The sequence below is a fragment of the Aspergillus mulundensis genome, assembly GCF_003369625.1.
Source record: "Aspergillus mulundensis strain DSM 5745 chromosome Unknown scaffold_6, whole genome shotgun sequence".
Lineage (NCBI taxonomy): Eukaryota > Fungi > Ascomycota > Eurotiomycetes > Eurotiales > Aspergillaceae > Aspergillus > Aspergillus mulundensis.
The window spans coordinates 345,086-367,876 of record NW_020797894.1 but is presented as its reverse complement, the minus strand read 5'-3'; the positions used below and the strand labels follow the sequence as shown (position 1 = coordinate 367,876).

General features: G+C 51.5%; 6 protein-coding genes across 6 annotated transcripts; 2 read left to right on the top strand and 4 right to left on the bottom strand.

Moving 5' to 3' along the window:
- Positions 1–156: 156 nt before the first annotated feature.
- Positions 157–3,296, bottom strand: hir1 (putative histone transcription regulator Hir1; the record flags this gene model as incomplete). Its single annotated transcript, XM_026748358.1, has 3 exons — positions 157–254; positions 314–3,091; positions 3,161–3,296. 3 exons carry the CDS (start codon positions 3,294–3,296, stop codon positions 157–159), a joined length of 3,012 nt encoding a protein of 1,003 aa, XP_026602662.1.
- Positions 3,297–4,396: 1,100 nt separating this feature from the next.
- Positions 4,397–5,733, bottom strand: DSM5745_06341 (SPFH domain-containing protein; the record flags this gene model as incomplete). Its single annotated transcript, XM_026748357.1, has 2 exons — positions 4,397–5,171; positions 5,258–5,733. 2 exons carry the CDS (start codon positions 5,731–5,733, stop codon positions 4,397–4,399), a joined length of 1,251 nt encoding a protein of 416 aa, XP_026602661.1.
- A 1,656-nt stretch (positions 5,734–7,389) lies between these two features.
- On the bottom strand, positions 7,390–9,630 carry DSM5745_06340 (La domain family; the record flags this gene model as incomplete). Its single annotated transcript, XM_026748356.1, has 1 exon — positions 7,390–9,630. One exon carries the CDS (start codon positions 9,628–9,630, stop codon positions 7,390–7,392), a length of 2,241 nt encoding a protein of 746 aa, XP_026602660.1.
- Positions 9,631–12,401: 2,771 nt separating this feature from the next.
- On the bottom strand, positions 12,402–14,895 carry DSM5745_06339 (nitrogen permease regulator 3 family protein; the record flags this gene model as incomplete). The annotated part of the gene is made up of 2 exons (XM_026748355.1): positions 12,402–13,754; positions 13,804–14,895. 2 exons carry the CDS (start codon positions 14,893–14,895, stop codon positions 12,402–12,404), a joined length of 2,445 nt encoding a protein of 814 aa, XP_026602659.1.
- A 928-nt stretch (positions 14,896–15,823) lies between these two features.
- On the top strand, positions 15,824–18,620 carry DSM5745_06338 (Kha1p; the record flags this gene model as incomplete). Its single annotated transcript, XM_026748354.1, has 4 exons — positions 15,824–15,934; positions 15,985–16,401; positions 16,446–17,108; positions 17,160–18,620. The coding sequence occupies 4 exons, from the start codon at positions 15,824–15,826 to the stop codon at positions 18,618–18,620; spliced, it is 2,652 nt and encodes an 883-aa protein (XP_026602658.1).
- Positions 18,621–20,185: 1,565 nt separating this feature from the next.
- DSM5745_06337 (GFA family protein) lies at positions 20,186–20,910 on the top strand (the record flags this gene model as incomplete). The annotated part of the gene is made up of 3 exons (XM_026748353.1): positions 20,186–20,193; positions 20,338–20,517; positions 20,607–20,910. 3 exons carry the CDS (start codon positions 20,186–20,188, stop codon positions 20,908–20,910), a joined length of 492 nt encoding a protein of 163 aa, XP_026602657.1.
- Between the last annotated feature and the right edge of the window lie 1,881 nt (positions 20,911–22,791).

Below are 22,791 nucleotides of genomic sequence, written 5' to 3'. Positions count from 1 at the left end.
AGTGATGTAAGGCCGCTGCCATGCTTGAACCACCCATGAACCTAGGTGCTTAGATATATTCAACACCATGCCGCCGTGCTCCGTAAACGCCTTTAGTTTATAGATGAGAAAAAAAAGCTGAAAGAGGATTCGATATCGAGAGAATGAGGTCTACTATCATGTCTCCATCGCATCGTCTGCGCTTGAATCGTTATCGACCACTCCCAGTAACTTTGCGTAGGGGACTGTGACGCGTTGGAGGTCGCGGTGTTTACCTGCAGAAAGAGGAAAGTATGTTAGCAGGTTTTCACAGGAGAAACGGAGGATAGCATACCAAGAGCTAAAATCACCTCCTTGAGCAACACCTCTCGTGGCCAGTCACAGAGCGTCTCGGAGCTTTCCTTCCAGTTACGATCAGCGTGTTCGGGGCGGAGCTGGAGGGCCTTTTGTGAGTTCCCATCCTCTGCACCGCCATCTTCTTCCTCAAATAATCCGCCTAAGAGGCCCTTGAGTAACTCCTCGACTTTACCCTTTAGACCTTCGGCGCCGATACGCTTTGCGTACATGGACAGGTATAATCTGAATTCCTCCTTCGCACCCAGAGATAGAGCACCGGCGAGTCTGTTCTCGAGATGCGCGATGGAGACGCTAGATTCGAAGCTCTCGTAACCCTCTCTTGAGAGGAGTGCCTTGATGAGCCGTTGCAGGAAGTGAGCGCGGCCACGAAGAAGCATCTCGCTCGTGGTGTTACGTTCCAAGAAAGGAATAATACCAGCCGAGACAGCCGCTCGAGCCTCTTTGTCTTTCTGCTGTGCGTTGGATGCAGACTGTAGGTTGCCGATGGGGGCTTCGGTTGTGTTCCAGTACTGGCTGCCGACGGCCCACCAGGATTCTGAGAGGCGCTGCCAAGTGTAGAGGGAGGGAGAGTAGGCGTACCCTTCGCCATTGGAGAGGGCGACAATGACGCGGCCTTCGGAGTTGATGCGGGCGTTGGTGATTGATGGGGCGGCGCTAGGGTGGGCACCTAGGGTGTGGATGGCGGCGTCGAGGACGGGTTGGAGGGAGATCGGGGGGTGTGGGGAGGAGAGGTGCTCGACGTTCCAGACGTAGCACATGCCAACAGCGGAGATGGTCAATATCCATGGGCCGTTGCATTCGAGAATCACGGGTTGTGCTTCGAGGACAAGGGCGCTGACGAGACGGCGGCCAGCAGGCGTCCAGATGTATACCGATCCGTCCTCGCAGGCGGCTGCCCACATACTTTGGTTCCCGGTGACAAGGAGGACGGTCCTTGGTAGGAAGTCTTGCCATAAAGGTTGTTCACCGCGGGTGAGCGTAAGTCGAACGGGCTCACGATCAGCGGGTCGTCCGGTTAAACTGGCGACAGACGGATTTCGAGCATCGAAGGTAACGTCAACTCGGGATTTATTTGATTCTCCCGACGTGTTGGGAGGTTCTGTTGGGTTGCCGGCCAAGTCGATAGCACGTGAGATGTGCGTGCGAACTTTTGGCACGGCTAGCCGGAGTTGGCTTACAGACATACACGGATTTACCACCGCGGGTCGAATGAACTCTGGTGTCGGCTGCTGCCCTGTAGGGGGGTTTTGAGGTTGCGCCGGGAGAAGACCTTCAGGTGCGCTGGTAAGTACAGGGGTCGCGCCATTCTGACTTGCCAAAGTCAAGCGTTTCTCAACATGGCCGTCTTCGTCATCATCTAATTGGGCAAGCTTCCTCTTGTTTCCAAAGAGCATTGTCGCTAAGCCACCCTTGGGCAACCCGTCGAATGGTTTAGAGAGGTCGACGATGGATTGCGGCGTATCGGCCTTGACCTGGCTACTAACCGACGCCATTAATCGGGCCTGCGGCAATGACGACTCGGCACCTCCAGCGCCAGACACCAGAAGAGGAGCGATACGTTTCTTCCCATCTTTGGTATAAGTAGGCCGCTGCTTTAATCGCTCCAATTTGGCTTGATAAGGGTCGGGCTTCTCAGGTTCTGTCGTTGATGTCGCTGTAGTGCCGTTCGGTTGTGACTTTTGAGCATCGGCCGTCGGAGACGGGGCTGCCGCCGGTGTTGCACCATTTGATGGCAAAGATGTCGTTTTCCCATTGGTCACAGCATCACCAGCAGCATGGCCATCACCCATCAATGCACCCATACGACCTTCAACACCTTTAAGCTCGCCAGCTTTGCTCTTCTCTTCAAGCAGTAATCCATCCGTAGTCTCGGCGATGCCTGCACCCTTCCGGTTCGTACCGAATTTCGTAAGCGACCTCTCGTTCTCCTCCAGCTCCATAGCATAGCCTAGATCTCCATCCTCGAAACGCACCGCAAGAATCGTTCCATCCAGCGCGGTTGCATACAGACAGCTACCGTCCGGACTCCACGCCAGATCTGAGATAGATTTCGCCGCCAGCTCTTGGGCCACCACAATCGGCCGCGGGTTGCTAGTAATCCAGACGCTGAGGGATTTATCACCTCCGGCGCAAGCGATCACCGTGACAGCGTTCTGCACCCCATGATCCTGACCGTCTGACTGGTTTTTCTTAACCGGTTGCGAGGAGTACAATCGCGGAGAAAAGGCACACACTTCGACGGGTGCTTCGTGGCCAATAAGGTTGATATCCCCATCCCATCCTCCGCGGTTAATGATCGCGACAGAGCTTACCGGCCCGTTAACCGCATTCGCGGCAGCAATGTGCATTCCATCCGGAGACCAAGAGCACCGTCGGAAGTAAGCTGTAAGCGGCGAGTTCTGAAAAGGCGCAGTAATTGTCTGTTCAAGCACGAAGTTGTTCATTTGGTCATGGGACGTAGAATTGGGCGCCGGGGATGTGAAGCGGAAAATCCGAACCGTCCGGTCATCGCTCGCCGTAGCAAAGTACTTGTTCGCTGGGTCAAACGTAATTCCCTTAACGTGACTCTGGTGCACCGAGAGCGTCTTCAGTTTCTCAAACGTATGCCCCGACCAAACAACCACCTTGGAATCCAGCCCAACAGAAACCAGAATCGATGAATCGTACGACCAGCCCAGATCCTGAACATCGTTGTCATGCCCAATCAGTCTCCTGATTGTGCGCCAGTTCTCAACAGGCGGCGCCTCGTTCGACCCTAGCAGAAAAGAAACCGTCAATCCAATCCGTCATCTTATCTGCCCTGTAAGCATAGCATCCAACCTACCGAAGCTCGCAGCATGGGACGGCGGATTCGCGTCCAACGTATATATGCATACAATCTTGTCATCCGCGCCCGAGGCCAAGTATTTCCCGTTCGGTGAGAAGCGGACCGTGTGAATTGTGCCGGAGTGGTTGCTCATCGAGGCCAGCTGCTTCGGCTTGCCGGAGTCCTCAGAGCCGCATATCGCTTCTGTAGACCATATCCGAACGTATCCATCTGTATCCAGCAGAATATGCACATGTTAATTGCCGTCCGGTTGGAGTATCCTCATCTCCGCAGGAGGGTTCCGGTGGGATTAAGACTGACCTCCCGCTGCCGTTACAAGGCGGCTTCCATCTGGGGACACATCGCAACTGTAGACTTCAAAGGCCTTTCGCTCACCTAGAGGATACCGGAGAAAAGACAGAAGATGGTTAGCCCACGCGGTTCTTAGGCCGGACAACGCATAGAAGACCACAAAACGTGATGGTATAGTATTTGGATGCTCGGACGAGATAGAGAAAAGTAACATACCTCCATGTGTTAGCCAGGTAGGCTTTATGATATGCATAGCCGCAAGCCCTGCTGCCTCGCTTCGTTGTGGTGGTGGTTGTTTGTCCGAAGGGGCGGGTCGGTATAGCTTGATCACTGACAAGTTGACGTGGACAGGAGCGGAGGTAATCGGGGCATCGCAGGGAAATAGCGTCTACCAGGTGTTGAGCCGTAAGGGACTAGGTAGATACGGTCGGCAGTAGAACCGTAGCAGGTACGTTGGGGAAGTGGAAGTGATGGAAGCAATCGCAAACAGAAAAAGGGCCGGAGAGGGCGCGCCCAAACCCAAAAGTCGCGATCTTCCACCGGCGCGGGTGGTGGCCCGAGCTTTGATCTGCTGCGTTCCGTCTAGCGGACTACTATATACGTGATAGGCACAACTTGCAAAGTGAAATGGTGCATGGATATCTCGCAATAACGCTACTGTACATGATACACGATTGCAAAGGATAACCTATACCGAAATTTGCCCGCAACCGTCCTCCACCACGGGTATGTCCCCATCAACTTTTGTGACCCGATCGAGCAACGCTAGGAGAGAGAAATAGATAAGCGGTACAATGATACAGCAAGGAACTCGGACGCGAGCAAACACACGAGATATTGTGTGGCAGGACGCGAGTAGAGGTCGTCACCACCGCAAGGTTGTAAGATAGACGATCGTGGACTGAATGGAAGTGAATATCACTCAATGTGCAGAGAGAGCCCTTAGTTCTTCTCTTCTCGACGCGTCTGCTCGAACCCCTCAAGGATATCCTCAGTGACGCTCGCTTTGTTTTCGGGCGTGGTCTCCGATGTCTTCTCAGCAGTCTGTGAATCCTGCACTCCCAGAGCCTTCGCCGCAATGCTCCGTGCCTGGGTTCCGCTCACTTTTCCGTAGACCGCCATGGCATTTGCGATCATCCCACCGAGGTCTCCCATGTTTCCGGGAACAACGACAGCCGTGCCCTGATGAGCAAGCTTCCCAAAGGCCTCAACGTACTTCTCGGCGATGTTAAGGCTCATAGCGCCTTGCGCGCTCGTCTGTCCGGCCTCGATAGCTTGAGCCACGGTTTCAATCGCCTTCGCAGTCGCCTCAGCCTTTGCCCGGATCGCCGCTGCCTCACCATTGGCGCGGTTGACGCGCTCAATTCTGTCGGCCTCGGAAGCTAAGATGACGGACTGCTTGCGACCCTCGGCGATGTTGATCGCACTCTGCCGTTGACCCTCGGAGTCAAGGATCTCCGCTCGCTTTGACCGCTCGGCCGTCACCTGGCGATGCATAGCCTCGACGACACCATCCGGCGCGTGGATGTCTCGAATCTCGTATCGCAAACAGGTAACACCCCACGCCTGGGCAGCTTCGTTGATGGCCTGTGTGATGTTGGTGTTGAGCATTGCACGCTCCTTCAGGACATGGTCCAGAGTCAGCTGGCCGATTTCCGATCGCATTGTCGTCTGTGCAAGTTGAGAAATAGCGTATTCGGCGTCTTCCACTCCGTAGCTATAAATCGCTCAACGTCAGCCCCAATCCCAAAATACTATCCAAAAGACTATCCAAAAGAGTAAGTACTGGTACGAATCTCTCACCTCGCCTTGTAAGCGTCGAAAACCCTTGTATACAACACACCATCAAGTTCCAATGTAACATTATCCGCCGTGATCGCATTCTGGCTTGGGATCTCAATCGCCGACTCCTTCAAGCTCTTGACGTACGCAATCCGATCCAAGAATGGGACTAGGATCGCCAAACCGGGCTCCAGAATACGGTGGAACTTGCCCATGCGCTCAACAATCCATGCCGTCTGCTGCGGAACGAACCGAACAATCGTGTTCATGGGCAAAGCCTGCCGGCTCGAGAAATACGTGGGAGGTGACCCAGAAGGCGAGCCTGCAGAGGCTAGACCGAGAAGTGATGATTCAGGGGCATTTCGTCGCGGTGCGCTTGAGAGATTTCTTCGACGGACCGTTGTTTGTGTTGCTGGGATGGCGGAAGCAAGACGGGGGTGAGTGCGGAGTGCGGAGGAACGAAGGAGCTTCGCGGTTTGTTTAGAGGCCACGTCCATAGTGGCAGCAGGGACCGAGATGGTGTACAGGTAAGGAATGAAAAAAGCGCGTTGATGGGAAAGCTGGGAGGACAAAGCTAAAGCGGATGGAGCTGACTCCGGTGTTCATCACTGGCTGAGATTGAGGGCCTGAGGCACAATTGCTTACGTGATCCGAATGGCCTCGAAAACGAACTATGAATGAGAGCTACTCCGTAAGAGCTGCAGCAAGACCAATATAACGTTTAAAACTGTTTGATAACAATTTGAATATTCGCCTCTGGATGAGGCATATCGAAATTAAATTCAGAGCCCATACAAGAGGCAAATTACCCTTGATATGTACCTAGTATGCCCTTTACTGACTCCGAACAAGAAAACCCTAGAGATATAAATGGCAAAAATCCGCCATTCAAGCCAAAATGTACCCAAGCAATGCGCCATTCCAATTGAACCACACTTGGAATACCCGAATAATGCTAGTAAGAGAAAGCTGGCGGCGCCTCAGCTTCGATGGAGAACGTGAAAAGACGATAAAAGAGAGCCGTCGTTCCTGTCACTGACAGGGGAAATGAAGGACGGGAATAAGCAGTCAATGCCAATTTTCATTTTTCTCTTTTGAAAACTCGTTTGCGCCTTGCTGTGGAAAGAACCCTTTTTTTAATCCTTTTGTGTGCTGCCTGTTCGACCGGCAACTATGTAACCCCGGGCGAAAAAAAAAAAGAATGCATTGCCGCAATATTATGAATCGAGAGAGATGAATAAGTTGTATGGAAAAGAAAAATCAAGCGGTAAAAGAAGAAAAAAAGGAGGAGGAAAAGCCAGATTAACATTCTATGACGGGGGAGCGATATCAACCGAGCACACCCAAAGCAAAAATCGAGGATGGGAGGTACTGGCCCAGCAAAAACATGTCCGGACTCCAGGGATTTTTCAAACCGGGAAGCGAAAAACAAATGAAAGGACGAACAACAAGCCGATACTCTGAACGTGAATATGTCAACCCACTTCGCTGAGAATAAATGTCACCCGTCACTCGACAGATAGATGCATAAGCTGACAAATAGTAATGCAAGTCATGATGGATGCGAAGCCACGAGAGAAACATCAAAAGGGTAAATTGGAGAGAACGAGAAGAAATCACTTTTGCAGCCCGGCTATCAAGGTAGCATTCAGATGTTGGTCAAACTTTTCAGCGACTTCAAGGGCTCCGAGGAGGTTCCAGGGCACCCTTTCTAGGCAAACATGGCCGCAGGGAAAGAGCTCCACGTCCACGTTGCGCGCAAACATAACACACTCCGATCCTAACAGAGTTGGGATAACCTCGGCAGGGATTGACCGTGTTGCTCAACCAAAAAGCACCGTAAAGTGAACAATATCTGAAGAAACCGTAGCCGATGATTCGTGCCGGGGTCATAAAACGCTAGACTCTTAAATTCATTGTACATTTGTGCATCGAGATTGGACCAAAAATGAGACCATCGGTACTGAGGTTCGTATCGTGGCCACCCGTAGTAGGTAGTCGTCATGTACTTCGTCGACACTCATATGCAGTGAGGTCCACCAACGTCACGCTGTGACTGAGGGAAAGTGGATGCTCGCTTACCCAGGAAAGGGGAAATAAGCTCCGGAACATGCTGGTAAATGGATTTCTTACTAGAAGAAAATCAGCAACCATCAAAGGACATCAACTTGGTACGGGGATGATCTCACATTCGATACCTCGGTTCCAGTGTGGACACCGTTAGACGGCGAGAACTCTGGGGCAGCAGAGGACAGTGCTGTTTTTGAAGGTGCAGTACCGTTGGGTAACGCCGACTTTGGGACAAAGCCATTCGTAGCTCCGTCGAGTTGGCTCTGAGGCACGGTAGATTCGTTCTGGCCGGTAGAGGGAACGGGGCCGGCATTCTGAGCGGAGGGATCACGCTGCTCCATGGGGAGGACCCATTGTTCCCATCTCTCCCGCGGCCGCAGCCTGTCAACGCCATCGTCACCCGTGAAGCATTCAGCAGCCTTCAATTGCCGCGAGGCGTGGCGCAGTAGCTCGAAGTCCTCTGACAGTTGCTTGACTCGCTTGAAGTTCGCAATGAAGTTCAATGCAACGAAACCCTGAGAATCCATGTGTTTACGCAGGTAGATATCCTTGCACAAGTTATCAACCGAGAAGTAATAATCCAGCTGCAACGTGATCATGCTCATCACAGACCACGATTCCATGTACGGTTGGAATGGTATCGCCGACATGGGACCAGGCTGCACCTGTTGGTAGCCATACATGGGGTTCATATCGGCGGGGAAGGACGGATACATGTTGTACATAGAGGAAGAATTGGGCAATGAAGGGGACCGCATGGTCATGGCGTGGCCGCGAGAGCCATTGGCAAGGCCATGTTGCTGGGGGCCTCGGCGGTCGTTGTAACCGAATGACTTGGGGTGCATGTAACTTTGGGGAGCCATGTGGTTGTTGGGGAAATGTGATGTCTGGGTGCCATTGTACCCGGCATGGCCACCACCTCGTCCACGGTGCGAGCCTCTGCCTCTTTCAGCACGGGGCTCCCGGGTGAACTCCCGGTCCTTGCGATCGGAATGCAAGTTGGCGAAATCCGCAGACTTTGGTCCATTCTCGAAACGACGTTCGTTAGGCCCGGAGCGAGCTCCGTTGTAGGTATCCACCGAAAGGTTGGGGTTTTTAGCATAATCACCTCCCTTCTGGAAGCCTTCATGGTTCTTGGGGAAGGGCTTGGCATGTCTCGAGAAAGCCTCGCCGTTGATCTGCTTACCAGCCGCGGTATTGCCGTTGTCTAATCCCTTGGGACCACGCGTTCGATCAGGCACCTGTGTCTTGCGGGCATCTGTAGAACCGTTGTCGGCGCTATTGGAGCGTCGTGATGGCGCAGGCAGTGAGTTCGCACGGGTAGAGTTGGGCTCATTCCTGCCCCGGTCTGCAGCCGCGGTTTGCTTAGCTGAGGTCGCCTGGCTAGGGAAGCTCTTGTCGGCAGCTCCGGCGCCGTGGGAGCCGTTGCGAGTGGTGTCTCGCCCACCGCGCGCGCTTCTCCCACCCCGACGCGCAGCGGAGGGTAGAGGAGTGTTGAAGACCGCAGTCGGAACGTAAGGAACCGGTGTCCACTTCTCCTTGCCATGGGGACGAATCACTGGGCTTTTCTCGGTCTTTTCCGATTTTTCCTGCGTTTTCTTTTTCTCCTCTCCCTGAGCGCCCTGGGGAGTAGGCCACAAAGCAGCATCTGCAACTGGAGGAACGGGGGCGCTTTCTTGTCCCTTGACGCCATCACCCTTCTTCGATGAATCACCCTTCTTCTTGGAGCCAGTCTTCGGCTGGTCCTGGTTATCCTCAGATACAGAAGAAGTCTCAGATGTAGGCTTGGAAACCTTGGCAGCAGCGTTGGAGGCCGGGTTAGCCTTGACCTTAGCTTCTTGCGCCTCCTTCCTTTGTTGCCAGATGTTCACCGCGGGAAGAGCGGCTGGCTTGAGCTCTTTAGGAGCGGGCTTTTCCTTCTTCTTCTTCTCTGAAGACTTTCCCTCAGTGCCTTCGGCGGCAGCGTTCTCCTTGTCCGACCCTGAAGTTTGAGATTGCTTATCCCAGGTAGATTCCGAAATGCCATTTTGAGTACTGGACTTCTCACTCTCTTTTGAGGTCATGGATGTCTGCGCGGTAGCGGCGTCAGGTGAAGCAGTTTCGGAGGCTTCAGCCTTGGGCTCGCTCACCTCCTTCTCGGTTGTGTTATCAACATCAGCGGCGACGTCCGTCTTCGGGGTCTCAACATCCGCGCTGGTCTGGAAGCTTTCCGAGGTCTGATCTTCCGACTTTGACAGTGGCGTAGTCGACTCGGACGGTGTCTTGGATGGCTGCGTTGAAGCAACGCCTTTTGCGGCCTGGGCGTAAGAAAATGCGGTGGCCATTTTTCTTTGCGTTATGATCTCGAACAAAAGCTTGATATACCCGTGTTAGGGGATTGGGAGAACAGTTCTACCAGAGAACAGACAACCCTAGGCAACCACAAGAAGATGTATGAGCTGTCCCGACACTGATGGAAATCAGAAAAAACCAATTTCCGCCCTCTAGAACCCCACCAAGATGCAAATTCCCGTTTGTTGGATCTCTCTTCTTGTTGTAAGATCCGCAGATGTTCGTCAAGTCGATGAGAGCGAAGTAGAAGGGACGAGTGTTCGCTCTAGCAAGGTCCTCGAAACGATGATTGTTAAGTCCGACTATGCTTGTTTCCTGAATAGACTAGTGCTTCACGCAAATCGCATCGGTAGAACCGCGACGAAAAATACTAAGCCGGAAGTCACAGAATCAGGACGAGCGATGATTCGGAAAAGACACACGAGGAGATCAACGCGGAAAGGGTTCGAGGCACTCGCTTGACGTAAAAGGTTGTCACCAATTGACTGCGGCGCACGGAAGAGTTCGTAGCTAAATCGTTTGACTGTCTTAGAACCCAGCTAGAATCACGTCGGTTCGGCGTGCGGTCCGTGGTCGAATCCAGGAACGCTGCAGGCCTCGCACTCGAACAATTCAACGGCGGGAGACTCACGATCAGGAACAATGCACGTCTGATGACGATGGAATCGAGTCGCCCCTTGGGTATTGTAAGAGTCGCGACTTTCACGTGGCAACGGTTAGTGAATATGCAGCAGAGGTGAAGTACAGGACTTCCTCGATAGGTAATTCCAAGGACGGGAAGACGGAAAAAAAAAAGTTTGGTCGCGCCAGAAAAGTCTGAGGAAGAACTCGTGCGGAATAGAAATGGATTCCAGAGAGGTCAAAAGATCAATGTACCCTTCACAATATAGAGAAGAGGAAAAAGAAAGCAAGAGAAAAATGGCCCGGTAAATGCAGTTACAGGACGTGCAAAGGGGAGATGCGGCTGCGGCACGCTGAGGAATGGGCACGGCGTGGGTACAACAACACAAACGTCCAACGAGCAGACGAGGGTGCTAAAGACAAGCGAAAATGCCAGGGAGGTAAGAGCAGAGGAAACAGAGAGGGGTGAGGAGGGGGAGGGACAAGACGAGGGTGAGGGAAAAAGAGAAGGGAGAGCGTAGCAAGGCACACACAGTGGTGAGGGAAGAAAATACCTAAGAATAATCCCAATCAATATGCGCAGTCTCAGTCTCCGCTGGGGGCCGTGGAAGAAACGCCGACAGCAGCAAAAGGGAAAAAGGAATTCTACGCAGAGCCCGCCTGAAAAAAATTGGTAGGGGAAAAATTGTTCTTCCTCGATGCCTTCCGCGTTTGAAACTGAAAAAAATTATGATTTATTGCTGTTGGTCCCGGACACCCGCACATTCACCATAGTGGGCTTCAGGGCTTCTGTGGGTTGCGGGTATGAGCCGATGGTTACTATGGCTTCCAGAATGAAGGAATCGATATGATTACAGAGTATGGCTCTGCATTCTGGTTCTTCTGATGGCTCGCCATTACTTGCAATGATTGGATCTTACAAGACAATTGTTCCTAAAAGTCTATACTTCGTCCTTCCCTATTTCGGTGTCATTGTTTTTGGAGTGTTCACCAAACCCCGCCATTTCCTGTCTTTTAAGTAATCACGGCCGTCATCTCTATCCTGGTCTTCCCTCGGAGCGGATGGAATAGGCGGCAAAAGTCATTAGTTACATCCGATCTGTGGTATGTAAATCTGCGCCCGAGGTCCCATGCTGTTCCCCATGGGTTAAGGAGAAGAAACCAAGCATTCTCAAAATAAGTATAACAGATTCAGGTAGCGGCGAACATGTATGAGAGTTTACGGAATTTCAGGTAGGCACGTACTGCACCGTACTCCGCGCAGATTTTATGCCCTCCAGGCTTTCCTGCAGACTTGCCTTAAATCAATTCAGCATGCATGTCCCGATGAACCACAGCCGTTTTACAGTGAGTGCGGAGTACAACCGACCAGGTACGGGCATTGGAGGGGTAATATCCTAGTCTGACTTTGTCCATTCCTCGTTCTAGGCTTCTCATATACTTGCGTACGGTGACGAGAGATCCTAAAGAGTCTCACTGCACGCCTCTTAGTCCTCGCTGACCGTGGCTTGGAGTAATTGTAGTTATCCGGTTCATTCCACTGTCTCCAAATCATGCCATCTCAGTTTCTTGGCACCCCCAATGCGGTTTCACCTGCTCTTTATTTCGACTTTCAGGTCGAACTGCGCAATCGAGGGGCATCGTTCGAGGTTACCAAGAACTATAAGGCCACAAATATCTAAGCTAGACTTCTCCGCTGATCATCGTTTTCACCGGCGCCCAGGATAGAAACCTCTCTGCCTGCAATGAGGCGCACGTGACAGCCGCCTCATCCGTCACCCGTCAAGGTTTCCGGCGCGTGCCGTTGCAATGATCGCAACAACGGTTCCAATCGCCTTAACTAGTGCTTCTGGTGGGCTGATGCTATGGTTATATCGAGGAGAATTAGTGGCCCAGAATTAAGGGTAGAAGGGTCAAGCGTCAACCCAAAAGGACTAGTTCCTGAGAGTGAGAGTGAAGGATTTATTGACAGGCATCCCGCGTGGCTCATATGGGGTTTGAGATTGTTGTTAGGGCTGGTTCTCGGCATAACGGCGACATCGGGAATGTTCGGATGTCGCCCCAATCCACCTGCAGGCTGCGGCCGAAAGGCCCGATATATCACGTGTTGGTCCTTTTTAGAAAGGGACCCCAAGATTGATTGCTACCAATGTCTGAACGAAACCAAGATTTGTTCCTTGGGATCGAAATCGACGGATGACTGCCCGGTGACAAGCCCTAGGCGCATGAGTATTTGGGACACCAACTTGCGCTTCAGCCCCTCACGGACAGGGATCTTCTCTAAAGCGTCATAACCGTTAAAGTACTTAACGTAGGTTGGCCAGACGCTTTTTAGTGAATTCGCAGCACCCGGACTGGCAGAATCGCCCTCGGCTACACCAGGACTTCCAGTGCCAACAAAGTCTCTGGTATTTTCATGAAATCGTGCGACAATCTCGTCCAACCATCGAGATTCCAGCGGCGAGACTTTGTGAGGCAGAAGTATTAGAGAAGATGTTGTCAGGGATGCATTTTGATCGAGCAGGGAATGAGACAGATTGAGGACAGTGTCCGCTTTGAAGCGGTTTGGCATGGGTGTTTCGTCCCCGCTCCCATGGCTTGCAAGCGAAGATGACGAAGACGATGAGCCATCATCTATGTCACTGCCCGCGCCTTCATCTTCAATAGGCTTCTCGCTGTCTGATATAGTCATTGAGGGTTTACCTTTGGTCAAGTATTTGTCTACCTCCTCGCGTCGAATGGCCAATTCAACGGCCATTTTGATTTCGGGTGATACTTTCACTCGGGCGAAAGATCGAAGCTGAGTGACCCAACCACCTCGCAGCAGCCATGCCAATATAGAGAAATACGTTGCTTTGTGGTCCTTACTCGGAATAAAGTTCCCATAAGGCCGCGGTGTTCCACTCAAAGCTGATAACATCTTCGGTAGGCTGGGAAGTGTCGGAAACGCCAGATTATAAGCGGCCGACGCGACTTCTAACTTGCTAAGATCGCAGTTCGGAGACACAATGTAAGTATCCCGCTGGTGGAGGGGAGGAATTGCGCGAGCCCTTCGCCAGTAAACCAGATGACTGGCCAAAAACTGAATCGTGGGAAGAGGTATGCCGGAGATTTGCGAGATTTGCACAAAGGACTTTGTTGGACTAGAGCAGCGGATATAATGAACAAGTGGTGGAGCTAATGCTCCCCCAGCCGCTTCCACATCTTTTATAATGGTTGCCTCATTATCGAGCAGTAGCAGAGCGAAGTGTTTGGCCAATACTTGATGAGGAGCGCTGTTGTCATCCGTCATTGGGTCATCCGCGGGGCTTATACTATCCGCCGTCGTAAGCCAGAGCCCCGGGTATGCTTGGTCGGTCTGTCCAGGAAGATACGGCGTTGAGGTTAGTGGGGATATCTGGAGAGATATGGAAACGTCGGGGCTCAAGGTGACAGATGCAATCTTCGAAGCTGATATGCTGGTATACAAAGTGCAGATCGCTCTCGCAAGGGATGACTGGTTGATCAAATCAGCGTAAAGGTTGTTCAGAGATGTCCCTACAAACACTCATTAGTTTTGGTTGCAAATTCCGCTGTTGTGCTATAGTACTCTTCTCTTTTGCCTTATCTTTGATGTTCAAGATGTGTTGTGACTCCCTCCAGACGTAGTTTGTCCGAGACTGTTCCCATTTCAGAGCCTTGGTAAACTTCTTGATGATGTTATCGTATATCTCCCGGACACGCATCGAATATTCCAATAAAGGTGGGTCTAGAACGAAGACGACATTGAACATGGTCATCGTATCCTTGTCATCCGCATCCAATAAGTCGCTTGCCACTTTTGAAGATCGATTGTTATGTGCGGAGGAACGTTGAGCTGGGGGATGAAGCGCCGAGTATGGACTCAGGGTCTCGGTCGATGCTACAATTCCCTCGTCACCGTCGTCCTGAGAGTCTTCTGCCGCGTCATTATGCCCGAGCTCCGCCCCTTCCCATTCAGCGCGCTGCTTCTTCTTCTTTTTCCGTCTTTGCTTTCTCCAATTCCCATCCTCGCGAAGGAATACCGGCCAACCAACGAACGCCAAATCATTGATTCCGAGCTCAAAGCGTCTTTTGTGCCATGAACGCGAGGGACTCAGCAGCTTCTCCCATACGTCCGTTGGGAGACCTAGTATTGATTCCCAGGGGACGCGGTTTGGACCGTCCGTTTCCCTCGCTCCGTCCTCTTGCCTGTCCGAACCGGCGCCGGAATCGTTCTCGACATCTGAGTTTGCACCGCGTTTCCTCAAGTAAGCTCTGGATGAAGTAATTGACCCGGGCCGTTGGCTTTCTCCAGCCGTGAGGGCGTCGTCAATTCCAAAATTGCTCGATCTTCTGCTCCCTGGGATATGACTGCTTTGGATATGGCTCTGGCTCTGAGCTTCGTCTTCATCTTCGTCGGAGCTTGAGTGACTGTCATCACTGGAAGTGGAATCGTTACCCTTCGAGTTTTGTCTGCTCCTTGAACGCGACGTACGTCTTGCTTTGGGTGGTCGCAGGGCGTTATCGGTGAGCGGTCTGGGAGGGTAATGGAACACGAAACGAGGACCAGCACGTGAACGAGCGATCAGGACAACGGCAACCAGACAAGGATCCGGGGGCCGTGCAATGGAAGACATCCAGGCGACAAAAAAGGCTTGATCCGATGGAGTCGGCGTGGAGCTTGAACAGAGGCACTGCCGCACTGCAGGCGCCCGGTCGGAGGCTCGGAGCTGGACCAACTGCTTCCCCGCAGCGATCGTCGCCCTGGCTTCTCCGGAGATCCTCCGGCTCCATCCACCAACAACGTCAATTTCAGAGGCTCTGCGTTCTCTTACAACTACCGGCCACGGATCCAGATTGACATCCTCCGTCTTCCCAGTGCTTCAGCTGAAGCCGAAGACTCGGGAGTCGTATCAAGATGCGGGGTCTGACAGAAGTCATGCGACAGCCTTTGTTCTTCCTACGCCTTGGCAGCGCCTTCGTTCTGCTTTATTGCAGCATGGCAGTCACAATCGCTGTCAGTCTATAGCGTATGGTGCAAGATGCTCCAGACTCTAGAGTATAGGCTGCAGGTAAGGTTGCTGCTCGGATGGGCTTCGCTAGGTTTAGCCCAAAATAGGTTTCGTATCGGCCTGGAACAATGCACTGTGCAGTGATTGGATTGTCAGGCTCTCATCCAAGCCACCAAGCCTTTTGAGCTGGACCAGCTGGTACAGGAGCCGGCCGTATGGCTGGGAGCGGTCAGATGCTCGCTCTCTTCCAGCTCTCTCCCAGAGAATCCATCTCTGGTCAAAGGATAGAATGACGCAAACGGCGGCGTATCATCCGACCTACTCACAACCAAACATTGCAGGCCTCCAACATTTCAAGGATCTTTTCCCCGCAGATAGGCCAGATATGATTCATCATTAACTCCTTCGCTTGACACTATCTCCACGCCAACCACGTGGGGCCCGTTTGTCGACGACCGGGGTTGATCTTCTCTTTGTCTTGTGCTTACTGGCGCCCTATATATGATAGGGACACTGCTTCTCTTCGAAGCCAGGCGCTTCTAACTCACCAGCCATGGCCGACAACTCGACTGAGAGCCGCGCTCCCCCTCAAGGTGGTATTCTTGAGGGCGGGGATCCATCTCAGTATGACCCCAAGAATCCGATTGTCATCTTCATCATCCAGGTCAATTTGCCCCTTACGGCAATGTTTCGTCCAGTCTAACCCAATAATAGGCCTTCATTATCATTGTCCTTAGCCGTCTGCTTCATTGGCCGCTATCCAAGATCCGCCAGCCTCGTGTCATTGCAGAAGTTCTCGCCGGAATTGTACTCGGGCCTTCAGTAATGGGCCGTGTTCCCAATTTCACCGAGTCAATTTTCCCGCCTCAATCAATCCCAAGTCTCAACCTGTTTGCAAATGTCGGTTTAGTTCTGTTTCTCTTCCTCGTCGGCCTAGAAACCAATTTGCGCTTCCTTGTCAGCAATTGGCGAGTGGCTAGCAGTGTCGCAGCTGCCGGAATGATACTGCCTTTCGGCCTAGGAGCTGGTGTTTCGTACGGTTTATATCACGATTTCCGAAACGAAGATGGCATAAAACCGATTAATTTTGGTACTTACATGCTTTTCATTGGTATCGCCATGGCTATTACTGTGAGTTGCCCACCTTTCGCCTATTGACATGTCTAATCGTCTAGGCATTTCCGGTCTTGTGCCGTATTTTGACTGAGTTGAAACTACTCGGGACAAATGTCGGCGTCATCGTGTTGTCTGCTGGTGTCGGCAACGATGTTATAGGCTGGATTTTGCTCGCACTCTGTGTCGCCCTTGTCAACGCTGGAAGTGGTCTCACAGCGCTATGGGTGTTTCTCGTTTGCGCTGGATATGTCACGTTTCTGGTCGTTGTCTTCCGTCCATTATTCTTACGCTTTCTCAAATACACCGGAAGCCTACAGAAAGGCCCAAGCCAGTCTGTCGTTACCATTACGATCCTGTTGGCGCTTGCGTCTTCTTTTTTTACTCAGGTGATAGGCGTCCACGCCATTTTCGGCGGTTTTCTGATCGGCTTGCTGTGTCCTCACGAAGGAGGATTTGCTATCAAGTTGACGGAAAAAATTGAGGATCTGGTGACCGCGCTGTTTTTGCCATTGTACTTTACACTTTCCGGCCTTCAGACAGACTTGGGCCTGCTCGACACAGGGACCGTATGGGGCTATGTTATTGCCGTTATATCAATTGCTTTCGTCGCCAAAGTTGCTGGTGGAGCGCTTGCTTCGAAAGCTTGTGGCCTTCTCTGGCGGGAAAGCTTCGCCATTGGAACGCTAATGAGCTGCAAAGGCTTGGTAGAACTTATTGTCTTAGTACGTAACAAGATTCGACGATTTGTGATCCTTCGCTAACTTTCTGCCTAGAATATTGGATTACAAGCGGAGATCTTGAGCCATCGAACCTTTACTATATTTGTCGTCATGGCCCTCGTGACGACATTCGCGACGACTCCATTGACCACATATATTTACCCGAACTGGTATCAAGAGAAGGTCGACCGATGGCGGCGGGGTGAAATTGATTGGGATGGAAATCCTCTGCAGTCCGGCGATCGTAACGACAGTGTCACTGCCACCAAAGAACAACTACAGTCGCATAAGGTTCGCAGGCTTCTCATTTATCTGCGCCTTGACGGACTTTCTAGTATTTGCACACTTGCAGCACTCCTCGGTCCAAACCAGTCTCCGAGTCCAAAGGTTCACCCGGAGAAAGCACAGGACTCAAGGTCGCCGGAAACAGCTGCGGAGGAGTCTGCCACCGAGACCCAAGAAGATTCCTCACTCAAAGTCCATGGAATTCGCCTACTGGAACTCACAGATCGAGACTCCAGTGTAATGAAAGTGTCCGAGGTCGACGAACAGTCCTTGTGGGATCCAGTGATTAATACCTTCCGAGCATTTGGCCAGTGGCATGATATCTCGATTATGGCCGGTGTCTCAGTGGTACCTGAACACTTATATGCAGATACTGTGCTTGGCATGACGCGCGAGGACTCGACGGACCTACTTCTCATACCGTGGAGTGAGACTGGTGCTCTAAGTGAGCACCAGGGCGGACTCGGCATGGACGAAAGAAATCGCTTCGCCAACGGGCCTTATCCCGGGTTTGTATCGAGTATCTTGAATGAGAGCTCCTGCAACGTCGGCGTTCTCATCGAGCGCAGTATGTACACTCGCAACGCGAAAGCTCGCCCTGCTTTGCATCGAACCGTCAGCGCCAAAAGCATCGGAAGCGCAGTATGGACTAGCCCTGTGGCTACACGCTCTCATCATATTGTTTTGCCATTCTTCGGAGGAGATGACGACCGTTATGCGCTTCAATTTGTCCTTCAGTTGGCGCAAAACGACCAGGTGACAGCCACAATTATCCATTTAGATGTTCCTGTGGTGCCTATGAAGATAAGCAGAGTTGCTGTTCAGCCCAAACAGCAAGAATCTTCCTCTAGTGCACGACCCAATAATCTCGAGGCAGAGTCCGACGCCGTCTTCTTCGCCGCACTCCGTGACTCCCTACCAGACACATTGGCGTCCCGTGTGGTGTTCAAGAGCGTCACTCCGCAGGAAAACGCCGCCGCTGTACAAGTTGCCATTGACGCTGTCAAATACGAGATGACCCAGTCTATTTCTAAGCCAGGTAATATCACTGTGGTCGGGCGACGCAACAACCGCGTGGACCAGACCCTGGACATTGACTCGGCGTCCTCTGAAGAAGTCGGCCTTGATGCACGCGGGGTGTTGGGGGCTGTCGCCCAGGCAATGGTGCGAACTGAGCATAGAACTGTTGGTAACGTGCTTGTTCTGCAAGCTGCTTCTAGGCCTAAGTAGCCTAAAGGAGCGGTGTTTGAGTCTACTATGTTGCTTAGGAGATATCAGTATAAACTAACGATAGCTTTTCGGCATGAATTATGATTAGCTCTACTGTGATCCATGCTATCCATTCTTAACTACCCGTCGTAGCGCAGCAAGCTCGTAATCCCTTGATCTTCTCAAGATATTTCCCATGTCCAGCACTACATGGCATAGGAAACGTACACATGTCGATATAGGGAGAATAGAAGTAGAGACATCATAACCATCATTATATGCAACCATAATATACAAGTAATATACAAGCCACATCCTCCTTGAGCGTCTAGCCCACCGTGCGATACCATGCAGAGTACGCGCCAAATCAGGAGAATGCACTATTAAGCCCGGCCTTCAAACTAATCCTAAGACCAGACTCACTATGAACTTGAACTCGACCCACCCTGTGTCTGCGCCTGCGTCTTTGTCGCATCACCATCCTTCTCGAAAACAAGCCCGAGGTTCTTGAAGTCGTCCGGCGCCATGAGATTCCTGCACAACCGTCAATATCAGCACCAGCGCTTATAGTATACAGCGGGAAATAGCCATAGTAGAGAAAGTAGGGCAGGTATAGAACGCACTTATCCATCCGGCAGGCCAGGTACCCCTTCGCTAGCCGGCGGCATTCCTCGTCGTTGACGCCGCGCTGGAGTTTGAGGCATTTGAGGTAGCTTTGGATGAGGTGTTTGCATTCGCCTATACAATTAAATTGTCAGAGTTTGGATTCGTTTGGATATGTGGCGTGCTTCGCTTGAGATGTATTGTATGGAAGGGTAGATGGGCGGGCAAAGTAGTAAGTAGATCGCAATTGTGAATTCAGCCATGTATTCGACACCGCAGGATATGGGACATAATGGCGATTTGTGGGAGATGCGAAGTAGGTATGGGTATAATACCATCATGATCAAGCGGGAAACTTCCTCGTTCCGGACTATAAATGTACACCAAGAAGTTAGCTGATCTGACCATAGCGCGCGGAGAATAACTTGAATGGAATCGGCTCCGGGTGAATTGGGACAGTAAGGACGCTTACGGAGTGGGTTTGCTGTTCGTCGCACCGCCGCCGGGGCTTCCGAAACTCATTCTGATCAATGTATGAGCTGAAACGTGCCAGCTGGAATTGTTTCGAGAATCGGAGATGCGATAGAGGCCGCTGCGGAGAACAATCGGTATCCAGTGAAGACAAACAGGCCAAACAGCACAAACATGCCAGCCCTAGATGGGTGCTGCAAACACCCGAGGCCTGTACAACGCCAGAACGTCAGATGTATGTCACGGCCTCCAATCAGGGCCGAGGGTTGCGGTGGCCTGCGTCGATTGACCCCTCATCTTGCTATGGTCTTTCTTACACAGCGGAGCCGGTGGGATGAGGGTGGGAGAAAGAGTCCGGTTTCTGTTCATCGTAGGTATAAATAGTGACGTTATTGACTCTCTTCTTCTCAAGATTTGACTCGAAGTGAACAAATTGATCCAAGTTGAAGCTATTCAAGACTGCGGAATCTAATCGATCTACATACATACCCCAGCCCGCTGCACTAGCCAGTATGCCTATGTACGTTTTCCACCCGGGTACCTAGAAGACCTCCAGACTTGCAATCCCGCCGAGGATAGCCTTATCTCTACCCAATGACATCCATCCTTAGCATCAACAGCGACGCCATATCGAATTGTCTTAAGCTAATACTAACACCATCAGGAAACTCGAAGGAAGCTGCCAATGCGGCGGCGTCGAATTCTCCCTCGACTCGTCCACCCCAGTCCCCTACCAGCTCTGCGCGTGCAGCATCTGCCGCAAGATCGGCGGGTATGTTGGGTGCGTCAACCTCGGTGGAATCGCGGATAGTTTGAAGATTAAGAAGGGAGAGAATTTGATCAAGTATGTTTCCCCGCTTCTTTCCTTGTTTACTTGACTGGAGGGTTGTTCAATTGTTGAGAGAGCGACGATGCTAATGGAACGGTCTGCAGGAAGTACAACGCCGTCAAAGCGCGCGGCACAAAGGACGAGGAAAAATGCACCTCGGAGAGGAACTTCTGCTCCAACTGCGCGACGATGCTCTGGCTCTGGGATAAGAGCTGGCCTGAACTGATTCACCCGTTTGCGTCGGCGATTGATACGGAGTTGCCGGTTCCTGATGAGATGGTTTGTATCATGGAGGACTCGAAACCGGCGTGGGCCAGGTACCCCGAGGGGAAGAAGCAGGTGTTCAAGGAGTACCCGTCGGAGAGCTTGGAGGATTGGCACAAGAAGCATAATTTGTTCTATGAGTAATCTACGGTACAGGTCATCCATGATGTGATGTGAAATGAATTTGTATTGAGCTAGCTATCTTCATCTGTTCAAGATCGTCAGCAACTGAAAATGCAAGGATTGGGTGCAAGGTTCAGGAATGACGAGGCATCAGTTCTCCAAGGTGAAAAAGAAGTTTCTTCAAAATGCAATTCAGAAGTAACAGCAATTAAAGAAATCATCATCAGAAGGGTGGCAAGGTAGAGGAAAACTCACTCTTTCCTGGCCCAGTGTAGACGCTACGAGGTCTAAGTCCTACTAGTGGTCGACGAGTCAGCACAAACCCACGACACCAGATGTGTATAGCAAGTGGTTGAATGTCAACAAAGTCAGGCTACAGAATCGATTAGCATCGCCCAGACTCTCAGGACTCGAGCTAACTCACCTCATTAAATCAGAATTTTGTGTTTGATGTTCATTTCCGGCACAGAGTGCAAGATCAAACAGTGTGAATAAATGTTCATCATGTGAAGTTGACTGGACAGTGCAGGGCGGAAGCAGAAGTCAAGAATGTACCTATCGTCCTCGGTCAGCATCATCCGCAACCAGACACTGAGCATCCGTAGACGATGAGCAAAGACTCAGGTGACGAGTTCTCAACAAGCAATACACCTCCCAGCACCCGCAGAGTTTGTACGCTCCGCTGTTTGTGGATGAAGGGAGATGTACTATTATGTCCGCCCGTTCGTTCAAGGTATCTTCATCGAGGAAAGAAGAGCTGGAGAGAGGATGATGTTTACCTAACAGACTGTTAGTCAAGGCTCGATCACCAATGCTGAGTCAAGTAAAGCAGTGATGAAGATGGTGGTCAGACAAGGCTGAAACTTAGAGTAAGACAGATTCCACATGGTAAATTAAGTTTGAGGAATGCCTATAGCGTGTCGAAGAATCATCATACCAGGGCAGGGAGGAGTGGTGGTAAAGACAGAAAAAGCATCGCGTACCTTTTACAACGAGTGTTCGAGAGCGCAGTGACTTGCGCTGGAGCTGGCAGATCTACGAGAACCTGGAGAAGTGCATGTTAGCAACCGGTACAACAGACGCCGAAGTGTTCAATTCCAGTTGTCTTCATAAATCAGAGTAATTCTAGAGTCTTTGAAGAGGTCCTTCATGTTTTTTCGGCAGTGGATATCCTGAAAGGAATTCATCCCAGAAGACAGGATGGTGCAGGGACAAGAGAGTGTAACTCACAGATAATATGAATCAGAGTGGCGAGAAACCAGAGCAGTTATAGCTTGCCACCATGATGTCGAAGCCATGTAAACAACTTGGTGTTTCGCTGCAAGCTTTGCGGATGGGAAAAAAAAATTGTGCGCTGCAGCTTATTTAAAGATGCTGTGGGGCTACGGCAGCCGAGAACTCCAGCTATGTTGTTTGACAATCAGGCAAAATACTGCCTGAGGCTCTCAAGTGCTGTCTCTTGGCATGTCACCGTGATCAACAGCCGGACAATGAGAGGTTGAGGTTGTATCTAGGTCGTATGGATCGTATTTGTTTAAGCGTGACATTTAGTGTCCATGAAGAAGGCTGACTCAGGAATTCAAGTCAACCCATCCGACACCGACATGTGGTTGCAACTACTCCGTATACCGGCGGCATCACTCTGTGCTCGGCGCTTAGGGATGCGGCCCTCCAAGTACAAAACGAAACATCCGGCCAGATCTGCCTTGGTAATTGACGTGCTAACAAGTCAGGATATGTTGGCCAATCTATCTTCAATACAGCAATACTTGCCCCTCTCGGGATCAACGAGCTCAATCAGGCCGATCACTTGATCGGAGGCATCAGTCCAGGTTGGAACCTCACCCAAGAAAGGATACAAAGCCCAGACCAATCCAGCGTCAGCTTATCCTGCACAGCCTC